The sequence below is a fragment of the Vulpes lagopus genome, chromosome 6, assembly GCF_018345385.1.
Source record: "Vulpes lagopus strain Blue_001 chromosome 6, ASM1834538v1, whole genome shotgun sequence".
In the NCBI taxonomy this organism is placed as follows: Eukaryota; Metazoa; Chordata; class Mammalia; order Carnivora; family Canidae; genus Vulpes; species Vulpes lagopus.
Window position 1 is genome coordinate 89,213,904 of NC_054829.1, and position 22,008 is coordinate 89,235,911.

The following is a 22,008-nucleotide window of genomic DNA, read 5'->3' on the forward strand; positions in this document are numbered from 1 at the left end:
GTCTATGATGTTTTTAGTTAAATTAGGTTAAATATATTAGTAGCCTGAATGAATTATTGGTACCCAATGGAAGTCTGGTTGTTTTCATTAAGCAGGAAGGAATAGTTACTCTAATTTTTTTTCTGATTATTTACATTCTTTAAATCCTTTGAATACTTGCTAAAGAGAAATTGAGTGAGTCCTATTTTTAAATGCTGACAGAGGGGCACCTGGGTGGCTCAGTCAGTTAAGTGTCTAACTTTAGCTCAGGTCATGACTTTAAGGTCCTGGGATTGAGCCCCGTGACAAGTTCCCCACCTGGTGGGAAGTCTACTTGCCTTCCATTTGTGTTCACTCTCTCTCTCTTCTCTCTTAAATAAATAAAATCTTTAAAAAAATAAAGTAAGTGCTGACACAAAAGCAAATGTTAAAAGAAGGCTAAGTTGGGATGCCTGGGTGGCTCAGTGTTTGAGCATCTGCCTTCGGCTCAGGGTGTGTGATCCTGTGGTCCGGGATTGAGTTCCGTGTCAGGCTCCTTGTGGGGAGCCTGTTTCTCCCTCTGCCTATGTCTCTGCCTCTCTCTGTTTGTCTCTCTTGAATGAATAAATAAAAAAAAAATCTTTAAAAAATAAATAAATTTAAAAAGGCTAAGAAATATTTCAGAATAGACAAATACTGAAAATATCTAGTAATAATGGTAAATATCTTGACATTAATGCATTTATAACCACAGATTTACCACCAGCTTAAAATCATAATGGTTGATAATGCTCCAATTATAACAAAATTCTTCACTAGGCATTGAATGGAAACTAATGTTGCACAACCGAGAATGATGTTAACTAAAGCATCAGTAAGAGTGAAATCATGAAAAAAATTGTATTACTTTTCTGTGTCTACTTTGGAAATTGGAAATTGGTTAAATTAGATTTAACCTGGGAGTAAAGTTAGATATTTTTAATTTGTGAGATTTTAAGAGCTAAATTGTCTTTTTCTTCTAAGCTTTCTTCTCCCAAAAGCTTAGAAGAATATGCAAATATTTTGGGAGTGTTTTATACATAGTTTGATTTAAATTCAAATTTAGTGAATGCAACTAGAAATTATTTAATAAAATCATCTAATGCAAATATGTTAGATTTTATATCATTTTGGGCAAAATATGAAAATTTTTGAATGTGTATCTGAAAGGGAAAATATTTTTCATTTTTGTTACATGCTTCTTCGGGGCCATAAAATATTTCACTTGACCAATCTTATAATGTATATGTAAGAATAATAAAATGGAGGGCTGGTCATTTTATGTAGTATTTGTTATTGTTCAGGTAGGGAGTTTTGGTTGCAAGAAACAACAAAATGAAAGAGTCTGATTTACGTTGACGGGGGGGTATATACATTACAGTTAAGGAATTATGTGAAATATAGAAACAAACCAAAACAGGAACCAAGTCATGGCACATCGTGAAAATTAGTGAAAAATAGCAATCATCAGAATGACAAGATTGACCATACAGGTGGAATCTCTGAATCTCTGAAGTGGAAGCATAGCTGGACCTTCAGCAGCTGGCTCTTCACTCTATTGAGGGCCATATCATGCTGATTATGAACTGATCTTGTGGTTACATAAGCATTAGTTTCTTATTCCTGCTTTCCCACTTTCTAGCTGAATGATAGAAAGTTATCTTTCTGCTATAAAATGACCATGCCATTATTATTATCTACTTCTACAGTTTGAAGCATTACAAAAGATAATCTGTTTAAGAAAAGTACTTGGTACATCACAGGTAATGAACTGTAGAGCTGTCATCTTTACCTCCTCTTCCTTTTTTTTTCTTCATCATCAGCATCCTGACATTAATATGGCTCATAAATTTTCTGTGCTTTTGCTTCTGTCCATATATATTCTTTCTTGTCTCACCGTTACCAATTGAATTAATTTGCATTCAAGTCTTTTCTTCAATGATAGTCATGGTTTCCTCATAACCTTGTTTATAACCCTGCACTGTATCCTTTGTGGTTTAGTTTACTCTGCCAGTGGCCTGATTATCTCTAAATGCCTCAAAATCAAACTCCAAAGAGAAGAATACTTCCTGATTTGTTTTTCTTTGACTAAAGATTTTAGTGTCCGATCATCCCTTAGTCTGGTCTGTGATTCTGTTAGGTTCAGATCAATAACTTGTTGCGTCTTATGGTATATCTGCTGCTGGCCAGTAGAGGCAGTGGTGGGGGCATTTTACCCAGAAGACAATGATTATGACTATCACATGCCTATTACATCTAAAAAAGTAGACATAAAAAGTTAGGATCAAACCACAAATTATAGAACTAATGAGAATAGTAAAGCTGAGTATTGAATAGTGATCTTGTGTTTTCCAACCCAATAATCTTTTCAGTAGACTAAATATTCTTGGTGATCTTGAAATGTTTGAGCCATTATAAAATTGTTGTGCAATTATTGGATAATTTTGCTACTAAAAAATTCAACAAATCCTTATGTATCAGAATTTTATTGTTTATTATTTTGTCATGAACTGGCTTCTATTCCATGCCCTGAAAAACAATGTTTTGTTTTAAAATACCTTTATTATAATTTATAAATGAATTCTATTGACTTGTTCTTTTTGTTTTAAATTTTTTTAGGCTGCTAAGTTGGCTATCACAGTGCAAGCCTTGGAGTCCCAATGGGGGACTCAGGATCAAGACGATCTACCCTGGTCTCCCGGTTGCCAATATTCAGAAGAAGTATTAGCAGAAGACATGATTCTCTTCCTTCTTCACCCTCCTCCAGTAATACAGTTGGTGTCCACAGTTCCTCTCCTTCCAGCACTAACTCAAGCTCAGGTAGTACAGGTAAACGCAGAAGCATCTTCCGTACTCCTTCCATTAGTTTCCACCATAAGAAAGGGAGTGAACCTAAGCAAGACACTACCAATCAGAACCTTAGTATTTCAAATGGTGCTCAATCTGGTCATAGCAGTATGCCAAAACTAAGTTTGGAAGAACATATTAAAACCAGGGGAAGACATTCTGTTGGTTTTAGTAGTTCACGAAATAAGAAGATAACAAGATCTTTGACAGAAGATTTTGAAAGGGTAAAGGAGCACTCAACTAATAAGAATGTTTTTATAAATTGCCTAAGTTCTGGCAAAAGTGAGGGGGATGATTCTGGATTTACAGAAGAACAAACTCGCCGTTCTGTTAAGCAGTCAACAAAAAAGCTACTTACTAAATCTTTTTCATCTCACTATAAGTTTTCTAAGCCAGTTCCACAGAGTCAATCCATTTCATTGGTACAACAATCTGGATTCTCATTGGAAATTACACAGTACCAAGAGAGAGAATCTGTATTAGTAAGAGCTTCTCCATCTTGTTCTGTGGATGTAACAGAACGGGCAGGAAGTTCTTTACAATCTCCATTGCTTTCTGCTGATCTTACAACAGCTCAGACACCTTCTGAATTCTTAGCCTTGACTGAAGATTCTGTGTCTGAAGCAGATGCATTTCCTAAAAGTGGGAGCATGGCATCCCACTGTGACAACTTTGGCCACAATGATTCTACCTCTCAGATCTCTTCCAATCCTGCTGCTGTTACAAAGACAACAATAGACCTTATGGGAACTGTTCCCTGTGCAATTATGTCTCCTGGAAAATACAGGTTAGAAGGCCAATGTAGCACTGAATCTAATTCCTTACCAGAAACCTCTGCTGCTAATCAGAAGGAAGTGTTATTGCAAATCACTGAACTACCTGTTATGAATGGGAACAACTCAGAGGCTCACCTATCAGGAGACATGCAAAGAGAAGAACATATGGTAGTACAAAATGGTGAAACAATGTTGACGACAAGCTCCCCAAGGAAACTTGGATTTTATGAGCAGCATAAAGCAATAGCTGACCGTGTTAAAGGGATTCATCCTATTTCAGATTCAAGGATAATACCCTCTTCTGCTGATCATCATATTTTTAACAAAACATCATATGGATACGAATCAAATCCTGCCAAAGGTATGCTGATTTTCTTTGAATCATAAATAAGAATTATAATTTTCATTCTAATTTATTATTATCTAATTATTTTCTTATTCCATTTCATGGATAGAAACTACCTTTTCCTTATTTTTCACTCCCTAGTATTTTTTCTTATTTATAATTTGTTTTAAATTTTTTGTCTACTTGATTTTAAATTTACTTCACTTGTATTATGCTAGAAATGTATTTCAGCAATATTACTCATATTTTGTAGTTGTGTTGTCCAGGTTCTGACCTTCAGAAGAGTGGTAAGAAATTAATTTTATTTTGAATTTAGCTTTATCTAAAATAAAGATTTGCTTTTTTAGAGTATATGGTAGAGTATTGGTATTTCTTAGTCAATGAAATGGATATTTCCAGCCAAAATCACTTTAAAGAAATTTGTATAATTTAAATTTTATTTCCTATTTTAACAAAAAACTTGAATTATTGAGTAGAATCTATGTTTAAGCACAAATAATCTCTATCTTTAAATACAGTAGACTTGCAACCTTTAAAAATATTGTCATTGGAGCCTGGATACCCTGGTTTAAATCTTTCCTCTGTCATTATTTTATTTTTCTTATTCTTTTAAATACTAAAGATTTTTTATTTAGTTATTTGTTGGGGGGGTGTAGTGCAGGAGAGCACAAGCAGGGGGAAGGGCAGAGGGAGAGGGAGAAGCAGGCTCCTCACTGAGCAGGGAGCCTGATGTAGGGATGGATCCCAGGACTCTGGGATCATGACCCAAGCCTGAGCTGAAGGTAGATGCTAAAACAAGTGAGCCACCCAGGCACCCTGCTCTGTCATTGAATACCTGTGTAACCTGGGTACCCTCTCTTTGGTTTAAAAAAGGGGAGAAGAGTGGTTGAATTACTCCAGTATATTATTTAACAGAAAACTTTGTGATTTAATATAAATTTCAGTTAAGAAAACTGTTGAATATATATGCCACCTTCTGGGCTATATTTGACATTATTTTAATTTTTTTTTCTCTGCTATGATTCCTACTACAATGGCTGCTGCTGTTGCTACTCCTAAAATTCCTATTACTCTATTACTACCACTGCCATCTAGTTCTCCCAACACTGAATGCTTATTAAGTCCCATTTCCCATTCTGTGGACTTTGGATACATTAATTCATCAAATTCTCAGATGATTGTAATCACTTCTATTATAGTAAACCATTTTATAGACAAGATAATCATGAAGCAATTTGCGTGCATTTCATTTAATCTTTTTTAAAAATTATTTTTTAAAAAAGATTAAAAAAATTATACATTCATTTGCCAACAGTACCACATGTTTATCCATTCATCTGTCAGAGGACATCGTGGCTCCTTCCACAGTTTGGCTATTGTGGATTGCTGCTATAAACATTGGGGTGCAGGTATCCTGTAGTTTCACTACATCTATATCTTTGGGATAAATACCTAGTAGTGCAATTGCTAGGTCATAGGGTAGCTCTACTTTTAACTTCTTGAGGAACTCCACACTGTTTCCAGAATGGCTGCACCAGCTTGCATTCTCACCAGCAGTGGAAGAGGGTCCCCTTTCTCCATATCCTCTCCAACATTTCTTGTTTCCTGTCTTGTTAATTTTTGCCATTCTCACTGGTGTAAGGTGGTATCTTGTGGTTTTGATTTGTATTCCCTGATGGTTAGTGATGTGGAGCATTTTCTTATGTGCTTGTTGGCCATGGGTAAGTCTTTGGAGAAATGTCTGTTCATGTCTTCTGTCCATTTCTTGACTGGATTGTTTGTTTCTTGGGTGTTAAGTTTGATAAGTTTTTTTTTTTTTTTTAGATTTTATTTATTCATGAGAGAGGCAGAGAGACAGGCAGAGGGAGAAGCAGACTCCATGCAGGGAGCCCGATGTGGGACTTGATTCTGGGTCTTCAGGATCACGCCCTGGGCTGAAGGCGGCGCTAAACCACTGAGCCACCTGGGCTGCCCTTGATAAGTTCTTTATCAAGTATCCATCTATCTTGGATACTAGCCCTTTATCTGTCATGTCATTTGTAAATATCTTCTCCCATTCTATAGGTTGTCTTTTAGTATTGTTGACTATTTCCTTTGCTGGGCAGAAACTTCTGATCTTCACAAAGTCCCAGTAGTTCATGTTAGCTTTTGTTTCCCTTGCCTTTGTAGATGTGTCTTTTTTTTTTTTTAATTTTTTTTTTAATTTTTATTTATTTATGATAGTCACAGAGAGATAGAGAGAGGCAGAGACACAGGCAGAGGGAGAAGCAGGCTCCATGCACCGGGAGCCCGACGTGGGATTTGATTCCGGGTCTCCAGGATCGCGCCCTGGGCCAAAGGCAGGCGCCAAACCGCTGCGCCACCCAGAGATCCCTGTAGATGTGTCTTGTAAGAAGTTGCTGTGGCCTTGTTCAAAAGAGTTGTTGGCAGTGTTCTCCTCTAAGATTTTGATGGATTCTTGTCTCACATTCACATCTTTCAACCATTTTGAATTTATCTTTGTGGTGTAAGAGAATGGTCCAGTTTCATTTTTATGCATGTGGCTAGTTTTCCCAGCACCATTTATTGGAGACTGTCTTTTTTTTTCCAGTGGATAGTCTTTCCTGCTTTGTAGAAGATGAGTTGGCCATAGAATTGAGGGTCCATTTCTGGATAATCTGTTCTTTTCCATTGACCTATGTGTCTGTTTTAGTGCCAGTACCATACTGTCTTGATGATCACAGCTTGAAGTCAGGCATTGTGATGACCCCAGCTTTGGTTTTCTTTTTCAACGTTTCTCTGGCTATTCAGGGTCTTTTCTGGTTCCAAACAGATCTTAAGATTATTTGTTCCAGCTCTGTGAAGGAAGAAGTACATGGTATTTTGATAGGGATTGCATTGAACGTGTAAATTGCTCTGGGTAGCATAGACATTTTTTCAATATTTATTCTTCCAATCCATGAGCATGGAATGTTTTTCCATCTCTTTGTGTCTTCCGCAATTTCTTTCACAAGTGTTCTATATTTTTTAGAGTATAGATCCTTTACCTCTTTGGTTAGGTTTATTCCTGGGTATCTTATGGTTTTGGGTGCAATTGTAAATGGGATTGATTCCTGAATCTCTCTTTCTTCAGTCTCATTGTTAGTGTATAGAAATGCCACTGATTTCTGGGCATTGATTTTGTATCCTGCCACATTGCCAAATTGCTATATGAGTTCTAGTAATCTTGGGATAGAGTCTTTTGGGTTTTCTTTATAGAGTATCATGTCATCTGCAAAGAGGGAGAGTTTGTCTTCTTCTTTGCCAATTTGAGTGCCTTTTATTTTTGTTGCCTGATTGCTGAGGCTAGGACTTCTAGTCCTATGTTAAATAACAGTGATGAGAGTGGACATCCCTGTTGTGTTCCTGATTTTAGAAGAAAGGCTCTCAATTTTTCCCTTTGAGAATGATATTCACTGTGGGCTTTTAATATATGGCCTTTAAGATGTTGAAGAATGTTCCCTCTATCCGTACACTGAAGAGTTTTAATCAGGAATGGATTCTACATTTTGTTAAATGCTTTCTCTGCATCTATTGAGAGAATCATATGGTCCTTGTCTTTTCTTTTATTGATGTGATCTATCATGTTTATTGTTCTATGAGTGTTGAACTACCCTTGCATCCAGGGGATAAATCCCATTGGGTCATGGTGAATAATCTTCTTAATGTACTGTTGGACCCTGTATCTTGGTGAGAATTTTTGCATCCATTTACATCAGGAATATTGGTCTATAATTCTTCTTTTTGGTGGAGTCTTTGTCTGGTTTGGGGAACAAGGTAATGCTGGCCTCATAAATGAGTTGGGAAGTATTCCCTCAATTTTATTCTTTGAAACAGCTTTAGTATAATAGTTATTATTTATTCTTTAAATGTTTGGTAGAATTCCCCTGGGAAGTCATCTGGCCTTGGACTTTTGTGTCTTGGGAGGTTTTTGGGGACTGCTTCAATTTCTTCACTGGTTATTAGCCTGTTCAGGTTTTCTATTCTTGTTTCAGTTTTGGTAATTGGTAGGTTTTGAGAAATGCATCCATTTCTACCAGATTGCCTAATTTGTTGGCATATAGTTGCTCAGAATACATTTTAAAAATCATTAGTATTTCCTTGGTATTGGTTGTTATATCTATCTCCTTTCATTGATGATTTTATTAATTTGAGTCTTTTTTCTTTTTTAATAAGTCTTGCTAGGGGTTTATCTATCTTACTAATTCTTTTGAAGAACTAGCTCCTGGTTTCAGTGATCTACAGATCTTCTGGTCTCTATTTCATTGAGTTCTGCTTGAATCTTTATTTTCTCTCTTCCCCTGCTTAGTTTAGGCTTTATTTGCTCTTCTTCCTCTAGTTCCTCTAGGTGCAAGGTTAGCTGGTGTATTTGAGATTTTTTCAATTTTTTGAGAGGCTTGTATTGAGATGTGCTTCCTTCTTAGGACTGCTTTTGCTGTTTCCCAAAGATTTTGAATGGTTGTACTTTCATTTTCATTAGTTTTTATAAATCTTTTAAAATTCTTCTCTAATTTCCTGGTTGACCCATTCATATTCATCTTTTAATAGGATACTCTTTAACCTCTAAGTGTTTGAATTTCTTCCAAATTTCTTCTTGTGATTGAGTTCTAGTTTCAAAGTGTTGTGGTTTGAAAATATGCAGAGGATAATCCCAATTTTTTGTTCTCCTTTGAGACCTGATTTGTGACCCAGTAGGTGGTCTATTCTGTAGAAAGTTCCATGTGCACTTGAGAAGAATGTGTATTCAGTTGCATTATGATGGAATATTCTGTATCTCTGAAATCCATTTTGTCCAGTGTATCATTCAAGGCCCTTGTTTCTTTTGCCGAGAGGGCCATGTTGAAGTCTCCTACTATTAATGTATTATTATCTATGTATCTCTTTACTTTGGTTATTAATAGATTGCTATACTTGGCTGCTCCCACATGAGGGGCATAAATATTCATAATTGTTAGGTCTTCTTGTTGAACATATCCTTTAATTATGATATAGTGTCCTTCCTCATCTCATTGCAGTCTTTGGTTTAAAATCTTATTTATCTGATATGAGGATTGCTACCCAAACTTTCTTTTGAGGCTCATTTGCATGGTAAATGGTTCTCCACTCTCTCATTTTCAGTCTGGGGGTGTCCTTAGGTCTAAAATGAATCTTTTGTAGATAGCATATAGGTGGGTCTTGTTTTTTTATTTATTCATAAGAGATACAGAGAGAGGCGGAGACATAGTCAGAGGGAGAAGTAGGCTCCCTGTGGAGAACATGATGTGGTACTTGATCTCAGGACCCCAGGGTCAGGACCTGAGCCAAAGGCAAATGCTCTACCACTGAGCCATCTAGGCATCCTTGTAGGGTCTTCCTTTTTTTTTTTTTTTTTTAATCTATTCCCATACTCTGTGTCTTTTGACTGGATCATTTAGTCCATTCACATTCAGAGTAACAATTGAAAGATATGAGTTTAATGTCATAGTATTACCTATACAGTCCCTGTTTCTGTGGGTTATTTCTTTGGGCTCCTTCCTTTGCTCATAGGGTTCGTCTTAATATTCCTTGCAGAGCTGGTTTGGTGGTCACATATTCTTTCAGTATCTATCTATCCTGGAAACTCTTTATCTCCTATTCTAAATGACAGCTTTGCTGGATAAAGTATTCTTGGCTGCATGTTTTTCTTGTTTAGTACTGTAAATATATTATGCCAGCCCATTCTGGCCTGCCAGGTCTCTGTGGATAGGTCTGCTGTGAATCTGTTATTTCTCCTCATATAAGTTATTGTCTCAAGCTGCTTTTAGGATTTTCTGTTTATCTCTGAAATTTGCAAACCTCACTATTGTATGTCAGGGTGTTGATCAGTCTTTGTTGATTTTTTGGGGGGCACCATCTATCTTTTGGATATGTATGCCTGTTTCCTTCACCAGATTAGGGAAGTTCTCAGCTATTATTTGTTCAAATATACTGTGTTCCTCTCTCTCTCTCTGGGATTCCATCCTCTGGAATCCCAATAAGATATTATTTCTTTTCAAACTGTCATTTATTTCCTGAAGCCTCTCCTCATGGGTTCTTAATTGTTTTTCTCTTTTTTTCCTCAGTTTCATTCCTTTCCATCAACATGTCTTCTATGTCACTCACTCACTCTTCTACCTCATTAACCCTAGCAGTTAGAGCATCCGGTTTAGCCTGCATCTCAGTTAAAATATTTTTAATTTCAGCCTGATTAGATCTCAATTCTACAGTAAGAGAATCTCTAGAGACCTTTATGCTTTTTTCACCAGAGCCACCAGTAATTTTATAATTGTACCTCTGAATTGTATCTCTGATGTGCTACTTAAATCCCTATCAGTTATGTCTGTAGCAGGGAGTATTTCTTCCAGTTCTTTCTTTTGTGGTGAATTCTTCCTTCTAGTAATTTTGTCCAGTGCAGAATGGCTGTATGAGTGAACAGAGTCAAAAATATCAACCACAACCCAAGTAAAATACATCCTAGAAAATTCCGAAGAGATAGGGACCAGAAAATAAAAGAAAAAGAAAACAAAACAAAAAGACCATGAAAGTGAAAAACAAAACCAAAAAAATAGTAAAAATTAAAAAAACAAAAAGGTGGGGAGGAAGACGTGGGCAAAATTAAAAATAGTCTCACAGAATGGACCTAAAAGGTGATCCCCTTGGTTCTGAGTGTATTTTGTTCTGTATGTTATGAGATGCTAAATTCCAAATTTATATAAACCAGCAAAACTTATAGAGAGACACAACAGCAACCACAAAGACAGAAACAAGATAAAAGAGTGGGGCAGAGTGGGAAGGGGAAGAGAATATAGTTTCACATAATGGACCAATAGTTTGCTCCATTGGTTATGAGTGTATTTTGTTCTGTATGTTGGAAAGTACTAACTTCCACATTTATAAAACAAAACAAGTAAAAAAAACCCACTATAAGTTACATATCTATAAAAATTAAATTGAATTCATTGAAAGGAATCCAAAAATGAAGAATATATCTAAGACATGTAATTATAAAAATATGAATGTCAAAAAGGAAAACACTTAAAAATGAGGAGTTGATAAAATATTGTAGCTAAGGCAGGAAAAGAGAAAAAATATTGGAAATTTTTAACCTGAAAGATAAATGAATCATAAGGAAAAAACCCTGAGTTCTATGTACTATTTTCCCTCAGTCCTGGAGCTTTCCAGTGCTGCTTGGTCAGTGAACTTGCTGTTCCCCTGTTCTTCCAGATGATCTTCTGGGGGAGGGGCTTGTTGCGCTGATTCTCGGGTGTCTGTGCCTGGGCAGAGATGCCTTGCCCCTTGCCAGGTGGCAGGGCTCCATGTAAAGCTGTTTGTACTGTGAGGCCTTTGTTCTATAGAGGCTGGGCCTCTTCCAAGTGAAAGGAGAAAAAGGAAAAATGACAGGGGTCAGATCTGCTGCCCTGGAGCGAAGAGCTCCCTGTGTCTAGGGCACTGTAGTCTCAGTGCACACTGGCTTAGATCCTCCTGCAGGCGGATGTGAGGGCACTGATTTGTACAGATTGAAGTGCACCTAGCAGTAGGAGAGGTTTCACCGGTTTGATCCCTCCCCATTCTGCCTGTCCGTGAAGGAAGGGAGGATTGCCTGGTTCTGTCCTCTTATGGGCTCTGGAGTACAGAGAACTCAGCTGCTAGCCTGCGTATCCCACCCGCCTCTCCCAGGTGCCCCAGGAGGGGTGCTGCTTTCTGCCATCCAACCACAGTTGAAAAAGAAAGAAAGCTGTGAGCTTTCTCCCCGGCACCCCTATTCTGCATCTCCAGGAATATTGAGACTTCACTGCCCCTCCTGTGATCCTGCTCAGTTAACCCCCTAAGCGCTTTTCAGTCAGGGAAGACAATTACAGGCACAGATTTCTAAAGTTCTGGATTGCACGGCTGTGCTGCTTTCCTGCAGTGGCTTTCCAAGGCTCCATCCCCCAAAGTTTATCTTCTAATATATCCCCTCCCTTCCTCTTCTCTGCCTTCCTACCTTGTCAGAAGCAATCACTTTTCTCTCTGTAGCATTCTCAGCTATTTTCTCTTTACATCTCAGGTTGAATTCATAGATGCTCAGGATGGTTTGAAAGTTATCCAGCTAAATTTGGGGGACCAGGTGAAATGAAGATCCCTACTCTTCTGTCATCTTGCCTCTCAAATCTATTTTAAAAAATTTTAATTCCAGTGTACTTAACATACAATGTTATATAAGTTTCAGCTATACAATATAATGATTCATCAATTCCTTACCTTACTTAGTGTTCATCAAGGAAGTGTCATTTAATCTTAACCAAAATTTTATATACAGTTATTAATATTTGAGGATTAAGTTAAATAACTTTATGAAATCATACTCAGCAAATAGTGGATCTCAAGTTGGAATTTAGGCAGTTTTTAAAAGAAATAGCACCAATAAAAGGATAGAAATGTACTTACCCTGATTATATCTAGTTCTGATTTAGAAAAAAATCATTTGCCTCAATATCAAATTGAATACGGTATATATTTATATCTATGATAATATCTTGCTGTTAATCTGTTGACTAAAATCCTATTTGTGAGCCATTTAACACATTAAAGTCATTTTGATGAATTTCATAAGATGTTGCCTGTTATTAGGACAATAGCTCTTTATTCATGTTATCTACAACTTGTGAAATAGAGAGGGATAGGCAAATAAGCTGATAATATTAAGGAAAAGACAGTAGTATCCTTCCTTCATTATGTGGAGAGGTTCTTATACCATTCATAAGGATTTTATAATTTGGAAATTCAGTATTTTAAAACAAGTTAAGTAAATGTATTTTATGTGAGAGTTGCTATGTACACTAAATTCCATAACTCTGAATTTATTATGGAGGATGTGTAAGCTAGTATTTAATACATGTGTCAATGCCTGAGGTGGATAGTCATATCAAAAATAATAATATGAGAGAGGTGGGGCAAGAAGACAGAGCAATAGGGATCTTCAACTTACCTGGTCCACCAACTTAACCTAGATAACTTTCAAATCATTCTGAACACCTACGAATCCGACCTGAGATTTAAAGAGAGAACAGCTGGAACACTACAGAGAGAAGGATTTTTGCATCTAGGAAGGTAAGTAGGAAGAAAAAAATAAAATAAAAAAAGAATCCAGTGGGGAGGGGCCCCGCGAGGAGCCAGGCTAAGGCCAGGTGGTGAGAGCCTCCGGACAGGAAAGCCCAGCCCCGGAGAAGCGGGAACCTTAAAAATCTGCACCAGATTCTTCCCGGACGGAGAGGCGCTCACTGGGGAACTCGGAACTTGAGTAGGATCACACAGGAGGGGCGGTGGGGCCTCCGGTCTCCCGGAGTCACTAACAGAGGAGGTGCGCCTGGGGGAGAGCGCCCCACACCCCGCGGCCGATCTCGATAAAGGGCTGGAGCGCCCGGCAGGGCCTCGGGGAGAAGCCGGGGGTCAGGCGGGGGCTCCGGGCGGAGGGGGCTGCGCCCTGCTGCCTTTGGAGCCACAGGCCGGGAGCGCCGGGAGTGCGATTCCAGCGGTGCAGGCCCCAGACCCCAGGGCGCAGGGGGACACAGCCGGGATTCTGAGCTCCTCCAGGACAGGCGGAGGCGAGGAGGGCCCAGGACAGCGAGGACTCTCCTGCCGCCGGGTGCCCCCAAGGTATGCAGTTTAGTGCCCCCTGCCCTGGGAGCATCTAGGCCAGTGCGGACTGGGAGCTGCGGGTGGTTACTGGGGGAGCTGACTCCAGGGCTGGAGACTTGGCCACCACCAGTGTTGTTCCTCCTTGTGTCACTGTGTCTGTGAGGGGCGGGGCCGCCAGGGAACAGGAGCCTCATGGGGTCAACAGTTCCCACTGAGCCATCCACCTGGCGGGGGGCGGGACAGCTCCCCCAGGTGCACACACCTGAGAATCAGCACAGCAGGCCCCTTCCCCAGAAGACCAACTGGAAGAACAGGGGAAGAGCGAGTTCTTGACCCAGCAGTGCTGGAAAGCTCCAGGGGAAGTCAAGGGATTTACAGTATATAGAACCAGAGGGTACCCCCTCCCCCCCTTTTCCCTTTTTCCAGTACAACTTATTTTAAATCAGACTAAAAATTTCCAATATTTTTTCTCTTTCTCCACCTTAACTACAATATTTTACCACTGCTTCATTTTAAAATTTCCTCCTTTTTGACTTTCATATTTCATATTTTATATTTCTACAATTACACATCTTATATTTTTATACTCAATTTAATTTTTGGGAGATATGGTTTTCTTTTGTTTGTTTTTTGTTTTTTTTGTTTTGTTTTGTTTTGTGTTTCTTGTTTTCTCTGCCTCATTTTGTTCTACAATAGTGGAAGTTAATACCTTCTAAAATGACCAGCATGCACCCAGAACCAAGTGGTATTCCATACTGGTTCATTCCATGAGATTATATTCTCTCTTCATTCTCATTCTGCCCCTCTCTTTTATCTCATTTATGTTTTGGTGGTCAATGGTGGGGCTCTTTACAAGTATTTCTGGTTTATGTAAATTTGGGACTGAGCATCTTCTAACATACGAAACTTAATAGACTCAGAAGCCTGAGGATTGCCCTCTAGGACCCCTCAGGTAGACTACATTCTCCCTCCACTACAACTTTTTCACCACCACCATCTCCCAGTTCCACCCCTTTATTTTCTTCTTTTTTCTTTACTTTTTTTCTTTTTTACTCTTTACTTTTGCATTTTTTTCTTCTTTTTTTCATTTTCCTTTTCTTCTTTTTTTTTTTTTTCCTTTTCTTCTTCTTTGGGATTCCTGGCTTTTTATTTTTTACTACTTTGTTTTAAGATTTGTTTTTCATTTTAGTGATCCTTTTATTTTGTTCTGATCTTTGTTTTAATTTTCTGGTCTCTGACCTCATCAGAATCATCTAGGGTGAAATTTACTTAGGTCATGGTTGATATTCTTGACTCAGCCCACTCATACAGCCACTCTGCACTGAGCAAAATTACTAGAAGGAAGAACTCACCACAAAAGAAAGAATCAGAAATAGTACTCTCTGCCACAGTTACAGAATATGGATTATAATTCAATGTTAGAAAGCCAATTCATAAGAACAATTATAAAGCTACTGGTGGCTCTGGAAAAAGCATAAAGTCAAGGGACTTCATGACTGCAGAATTTATATCTAATCAGGCCGAAATTAAAAATCAACTAAGTGAGATACAATCCAAACTGGATGTCCTAACGACGAGGGTTAATGAGGTAGAAGAGAGTGAGCGACATAGAAGACAAGTTGATGGCAAAGAAGGAAGCTGAGGAAAAAAGGAAAACAAAAGACCATGAGGAAAGGCTTCAGGAAATAAATGATAGCCTGAGAAGGAAAAATCTATGTATAATTGGTGTTCCAGAGAGCGCCGAGAGGGACAGAGGGTCAGAAAGCATATTTGAACAAATCATAGCTGAGAACTTCCCTAATTTGGGGAGGGAAACAGGCATTCAGATCCAGGAGATAGAGAGGTCCCCCCTCAAAATCAATAAAAAACGTTCAATACCTCGATGTTTAATAGTGAAACCTGCAAATTCCAAAGACAAAGAGAAAGTCCTTAAAGCAGTGAGAGACAAGAGATTCTTAACTTACATGGGGAAATATTAGATTCACAGCAGACCTCTCCACAGAAACCTGGCAGGCCAGAAAGGGCAGGCATGATATATTCAGGGTACTAAATGAGAAGAATATACAGCCAAGAATACTTTATCCAGCAACACTGTCATTCAGAACAGAAGGAGAGAGAAAGACCTTCCAGGATAGGCAGAAACTGAAAAAATATGTGACCACCAAACCAGTTCTGCAAGAAATATTACGGGGGACCCTGTAAAAGAAAGAGGGAGCCCAAAGAAACAATCCACAAAAGCAGAGACTGAATACGTATTACGATGACAGTAAGTAAATTCATATCTTTCCATAGTTACTCTGAATGTGAATGGGCTAAATGATCTCATCAAATGATGCAGGGTTTCAGACTGGATAAAAAGCAAGACCCATCCATATGCTGTCTCCCAGACTCATTTGAGACCTAAGGACACCTCCAGCCTGAAAATGAAAGGTTGGTAGACCATTTACCATTCAAATGGTCTTCAAAAGAAAGCTGAGGTAGCAATCCTCATATCAGATAAAGTAAAATTTATCCCATTATCCCAAAGACTGTAGTAAGGGATGAAGAGGGACACTATAGCATACTTAAAGGGTCTATCCAACAAGAAGACCTAACAATCATGAATATTTATGCCCCTAATGTGGGAGATGCCAAGTATATCAATCCATTAATAACCAAAGTAAAGACATACTTAAATAATAATACACTAATACTGGGAGACTTCAACACTGCACTTTCTGTAAATGACAGGTTTTCTAAGCTGAGCATCACCAAAGAAACAAGGACCATAAATGATACTCTGGACTAGATGGGTTTCACAGATGCATACAGAACTTTCCATCCAAACGCAACTGAATACACATTCTTCTCAAGTGCACCTGGAACTTTCTCCAGAATAGAGCTTACTGGGTCACAAATCAGGTCTCAACTGATACCAAAATACTGGGGTTGTCCCCTACATATTTTCAGACCACAATGTTTTGAAACTAGACTCAATCACAAGAAGAAATTTGGAAGAAACTCAAACACGTGGAGGCTAATGACCATCCTACTAAAAGATGAATGGGTCAACCAGGAAATTAGAGAAGAATTTACAAGATTCATGGAAACTAATGAAAATGAAGATATAACCATTCAAAATCTTTGGGATAGAGCAAAAGCGGTCCTAGGGGAGAAATGCATTGCAATACAAACCTCCCTCAAAAAAATTGGAAAAACTCAAATACACAAGCTAACCTCACACCTAAAGGAATTGGAGAAAGAACAGCAAATAAAACCTACACCAAGCAGAAAAAGAGAGATAATAAAGATTCGAGCAGAACTCAATGAAATAGAGACCAGAAGAACTGTAGAACAGATCAACAAAACCAGGAGCTAGTTCTTTGAAAGAATTAATAAGATAGATAAACACCCAGTCAGCCTTATTAAAAAGAAAACAGAAAAGACTCAAATTACTAAAATCGTGAATGAAAGAGGAGAGATCACAACCAATACCAAGGGAATAAAATGATTTTAAAAATGTATTAGAGCAGCTATCTGCCAACAAATTAGGCAATCTAGAAGAAATGGATGCATTTCTGGAAAACCACAAATTACCAAAACTGGAACAGGAAGAAATAGAAAAGCTGAACAGGCCAACAACCAGGGAGGAAATTGAAGCAGTCATCAAAAACCTCCCAAGACACAAAAGTCCAGGGCCAGATGGCTTCCCAGGGGAATTCTATCAAACGTTTAAGGAAGAAATAATAGGTATTATTTCAGTTCCGAAGGGTAGAAAGGGACGAAATACTTCCAAACTCGTTTTATGAGGCCAGAATTACCTTGATTCCAAAACCAGACAAAGACCTCACCAAAGGAGAATTATAGACCAATATACCTGATGAACACAGATGCAAAAATTCTCAACATGATATTAGCCAATAGTATCTAAGAGTACATTAAGAAGATTATTCACCATGACTAAGTGGTATTTATCCCCGGGATGCAAAGGTGGTTCAACACTGGTAAAACAATCAATGTGTTCACATCAACAAGAGAAAAAACAAGAATGATATGATCCTCTCAATAGATGCAGAGAAAGCATTTGACAAAATACAGTATCCATTCCTGATTAAAACTCTTCAGAGTGTAGGGATAGAGAAAACATTCCTCAGCAACCTAAAAGTCATCTATAAAAAGTCTACAGCAAATATCATTCCCAGTGGGGAAAACTGAGAGCCTTTCCCCTAGGATCAGGAAAACGACAGGGATGTCCACTCTCACCACTGTTATTCAACATAGTAGTAGAAGCCCTAGCCTCAGCAATAAGGCAACAAAAAGAAAGAAAAGATGAAGAAGCCAAACTCTCCCTCTTTGCAGATGACATGATACTCTATACAGAAAACCCAAAGGACTCTATTCCAAGATAGAGAACTCATATAGCAATTCAGCAATGTCACAGGATACAAAATCAATTCCCAGAAATTAGTAGCATTTCTATACACTAACAGTGAGACTGAAGAAAGAGAGATTCAGGAATCAATCCCATTTACAATTGCACCCAAAACCATAAGATACCCAGGAATAAACCTAACCAAAGAGGTAAAGGATGTATACTCTAAAAAATATAGAACACTTCTGAAAGAAATTGAGGGAGACACAAAGAGATTGAAAAATATTCCATGCTCATTGATTGGAAGAATTAATATCGTGAAAATGTCAATGCCCAAGGCAGTTTATACATTAATGCAATAACTATCAAAATACCATGGACTTTCTTCAGAGAGTTGGAACAAATCATCTTAAGATTTGTGTGGAATCAGAAAAGACCCCGAATACCCAGGGGAATATTGAAAAAGAAAACCAGAGCTAGGGACATCACAATGCTGAATTTCAGGTTGTACTACAAAGCTGTGTCAAGATACATCTATGAAGACAAGGGAAACAAAAGCAAAAATGAACTATTGATACTTAATCAGGATAAAAAGCTTCTGCACAACAAAAGAAACAGTCAACAAAACTAAAGACAACCAACAGAGTGGGAGAAGATACTTGCAAATGACATATCAGATAAATGCTAGTATCCAAGATGTATAAAGAACTTATTAAACTCAATACCCAAGAAATAAACAATCCACTCATGAAATGGGCAAAAGTCATGAACAGAAATTTCACCGAAGACGTATGTACACATGGCCAACAAGCACATGAGAAAATGGCTCTGCATCACTTGCCATCAGGGAAATACAAATCAAAATTCCAATGAGATACCACTTCACACCTGTGAGAATGGTCAAAATTAACAGACAGGAAACAAGAAATTCTGGAGAGGATGTGGAGAAAGGGGAACACTCTTGCACTGTTGGTGGGAATGTGAACTGGTACAGCCACTCTGGAAAGCTGTGTGAACATTCCTCAAAGAGTTAAAAATAGAGCTACCCTACTACCCAACAATTACACTACTGGGGATTTACCCCAAAGATACAGATCCAGGAAAAGCTGAGACACCTGCACCCCAATGTTTAAAGCAACAATGTCAGGAACCCTGGGTGGCGCAGCAGTTTAGTGCCTGTCTTTGGCCCAGGGCGCGATCCTGGAGACCCAGGATCGAATCCCATGTCAGGCTCCTTGCATGGAGCCTGCTTCTCTCTCCCGCCTGTGTCTCTGCCTCTTTCTCTCTACTCTCTGTGCATTCTCATGAATAAATAAATAAAATCTTTAAAAAAAAAATAAAGCAACAATGTCCACAATATCCAAACTGTGGAGGGAGCCTTGGTGTCCATTGAAAGATGAATAGATAAAGAACGTGTGGTATGTATATGTATGTATGTATGTGTGTGTGTGTATATATATATATATGTATATATATGTATGTAAGTATATACATACATACATATATACTGTGGAATATTACTCAGCCATTAGAAAGGACAAATACCCATTATTTGCTTCAACGTGGTTGGAGCTGGAGGGTATTATGCTGAGTGAAGTAAGTCAATTGGAGAAGGACAATCATTATATTATATTATATGGACAATCATTATTATATGGTTTCACTCATATGGGGAATATAAAAAAATAGTGAAAGAGATTATAGGGGAAAGGAGAGAAAATGCATGGGACAAATCAGAGAGTGTGACAAAACTTGAGAGACTCCTAACTCTGAGAAACAAACAAGGGGTAGTGGAAGGGGTGGTGGGCAGGGGGATGGGGTGACTGGATGACAAGCACTGATGGAGGCACTTGACAGGATGGGCATTGAGTGGTATAATGTATGTTGGGAAATGGAACTCCAATAGAAATATACATAATAAAAAACAAAAAAGTAGATAAATAAAAATAAAAACAGTAGAAAAAATAATAATATGAAGTTGAGCTCTTTATCTATTCATTATTGATGGACACTTAGATTGTTCCATACCTTAGCTATTATGGACAATGCTGTTGTAAACATTGGGGTACAGATATCTCTTTGAGATGATGTTTTCTTTTCCTTTGGATGTATTTCCAGAAATGGAATTCCTAGATCATATGGTAACTTTATTTTTGATTTCTTGAAGAAACTGCATACTTTTTCCCATAGGGTCTGTACCAGTTTACATTCCCACTATCAGTGTATAAAGGTTTCTTTTTCTTCACAGTCTTGACAACACTTGTTATCTTTTGACTTTTTACTAATAGCCATCCCAACTGGTGTGATGTGGTATCTCTTGTGGTTTTGATTTACATTTCCCTGATGATTAGTGATGTTGAACACCTTTTCATGTACTGGTTGGCTATTTTTTATCTTTTGGGGGAAAAATGTCTATTTAGGCTTTTTGTGAATTTTATATCAGTTCATTATTATTTTCTATTGAGTTGTATGAGTTCCTTATATATTTTGGATATTAACCCCTTATAAGTTATGTTATTTTAAAATATTTTCTCCTATCACATGGTTTGCCTTTTCATTGGTGATTACTTTTTTTTACAGACGCTTTTCTTTTTTTTTGTTTTTTTTGTTTTTTTTAAATTTTTATTTATGATAGTCACAGAGAGAGAGAGAGAGGCAGAGACATAGGCAGAGGGAGAAGCAGGCTCCATGCACCGGGAGCCCGATGTGGGATTCGATCCCGGGTCTCCAGGATCGCGCCCTGGGCCAAAGGCAGGCGCCAAACCACTGCGCCACCCAGGGATCCCTTACAGACGCTTTTCACTTAGAAATAGTCACATTTGTTTATTTTTGCTTATGTTGGTTTTGCTTTTGTTACGAAATCCAAAGTCAATGCCAAGACTAATAATGTCAAGGAGCTTATTACCCCTATTCTTTTTTCCTATGATTTTTCACCTTCAGTCCTTTGAGATGGTTTTTTGTACGCTATAAGATGGGCCTATCCTTTTTGCATTGTATATGCTTGGACTCTTTGTCAAAAATTAATTGCTCACATATGATGGTTTTATTTCTGGGCCCTTTATTCTGTACCATTGATCCATGTGTCTGTGTTTATGCCAATACCATACTATTTGATTACTATAGCTTTGTACTATAGTTTGAAATCAGGAAATGTGACACTTCCAGTTTTGTTCTTTGTCAAGATTGCTTTGGCTACTTGGGGTCTTTTGTGGTTCTTTTGTGGAATTGTTTTTTATATTTCTGTGAAAAACGCCATATAATTTTGATAGGGATTATATTGTTAGTATGGACATTTTAACAATATTAATTCTTCCAATCTATCAACACATTTATTTATGCCTTCTTCAACTCCCTTAATCAGTGTCTTATAGTTTTCAGTGTAGTAATCTTTCACTACCTTGGTTAAATTTATTTCTAAATATTTTATCCTTTTTGATGATATTATAAGTGGGATTGTTTTCTTCATTTCACTTTTTGATAGTTCATTGTAGTTTGGCCTCGGGTCTCATAAAGACCTTTTAAGCATGATGACCAGGGTATTAATCAATGTAACATATTAGCAAAGAGTTGAAGGTGATTAGGGAGCAAGATATACGAATATTTAAGAGAAGTGTAACTACAAAGACTGTGGGGTAAAGGCCCCGGGACTGCACATATATTAGCAATGGCAGGAGATTAATTGTAGAATCAGCCGAGTGAAGGAGAAGAATTCAGCACAAGGTGAAGTTAGGTGGACAGGTGAACATAGGGAGGCCCTTAATGAGGGAACAGAGTAAGGTCATATCATAAGGAAACTGATGAGCTATTGGGAAAATATCAACTTTATGACTAGAAGAATGGTCATGACCAATGCCACTTATGTCTTCAGTGTATCATTCTGGTTACCATGTGGAAAGCAGCTGTGGGTTTTTGTTTATTTTGTTTTTGCTTGATTTTTTTTTTTTTGAGAGAAGCAGGTGAGGTAGGCAAAAACAGGAGACTGTTAAGTATTAGAGTAACTCAAGTTAGGGTTGATGCAATTTGCAGTTTGTTCCAGGGTATTAGTAGGGAAGGTAGTA

General features: G+C 37.9%; 1 protein-coding gene across 5 annotated transcripts in view; it reads left to right on the forward strand.

The window, feature by feature from the left end:
- Positions 1-22,008, forward strand: part of CCSER1 (coiled-coil serine rich protein 1) — an 880,050-nt gene that overhangs the window by 149,957 nt on the left and 708,085 nt on the right. For all 5 annotated transcript variants that reach the window (XM_041759585.1, XM_041759583.1, XM_041759581.1 and 2 more), the window contains one exon: positions 2,617-3,981. In XM_041759585.1, the coding sequence (XP_041615519.1) occupies positions 2,658-3,981 (1,324 nt within the window). In that variant the 5' untranslated portion in view covers positions 2,617-2,657. The remainder of the gene's footprint in view (positions 1-2,616; positions 3,982-22,008) is intronic.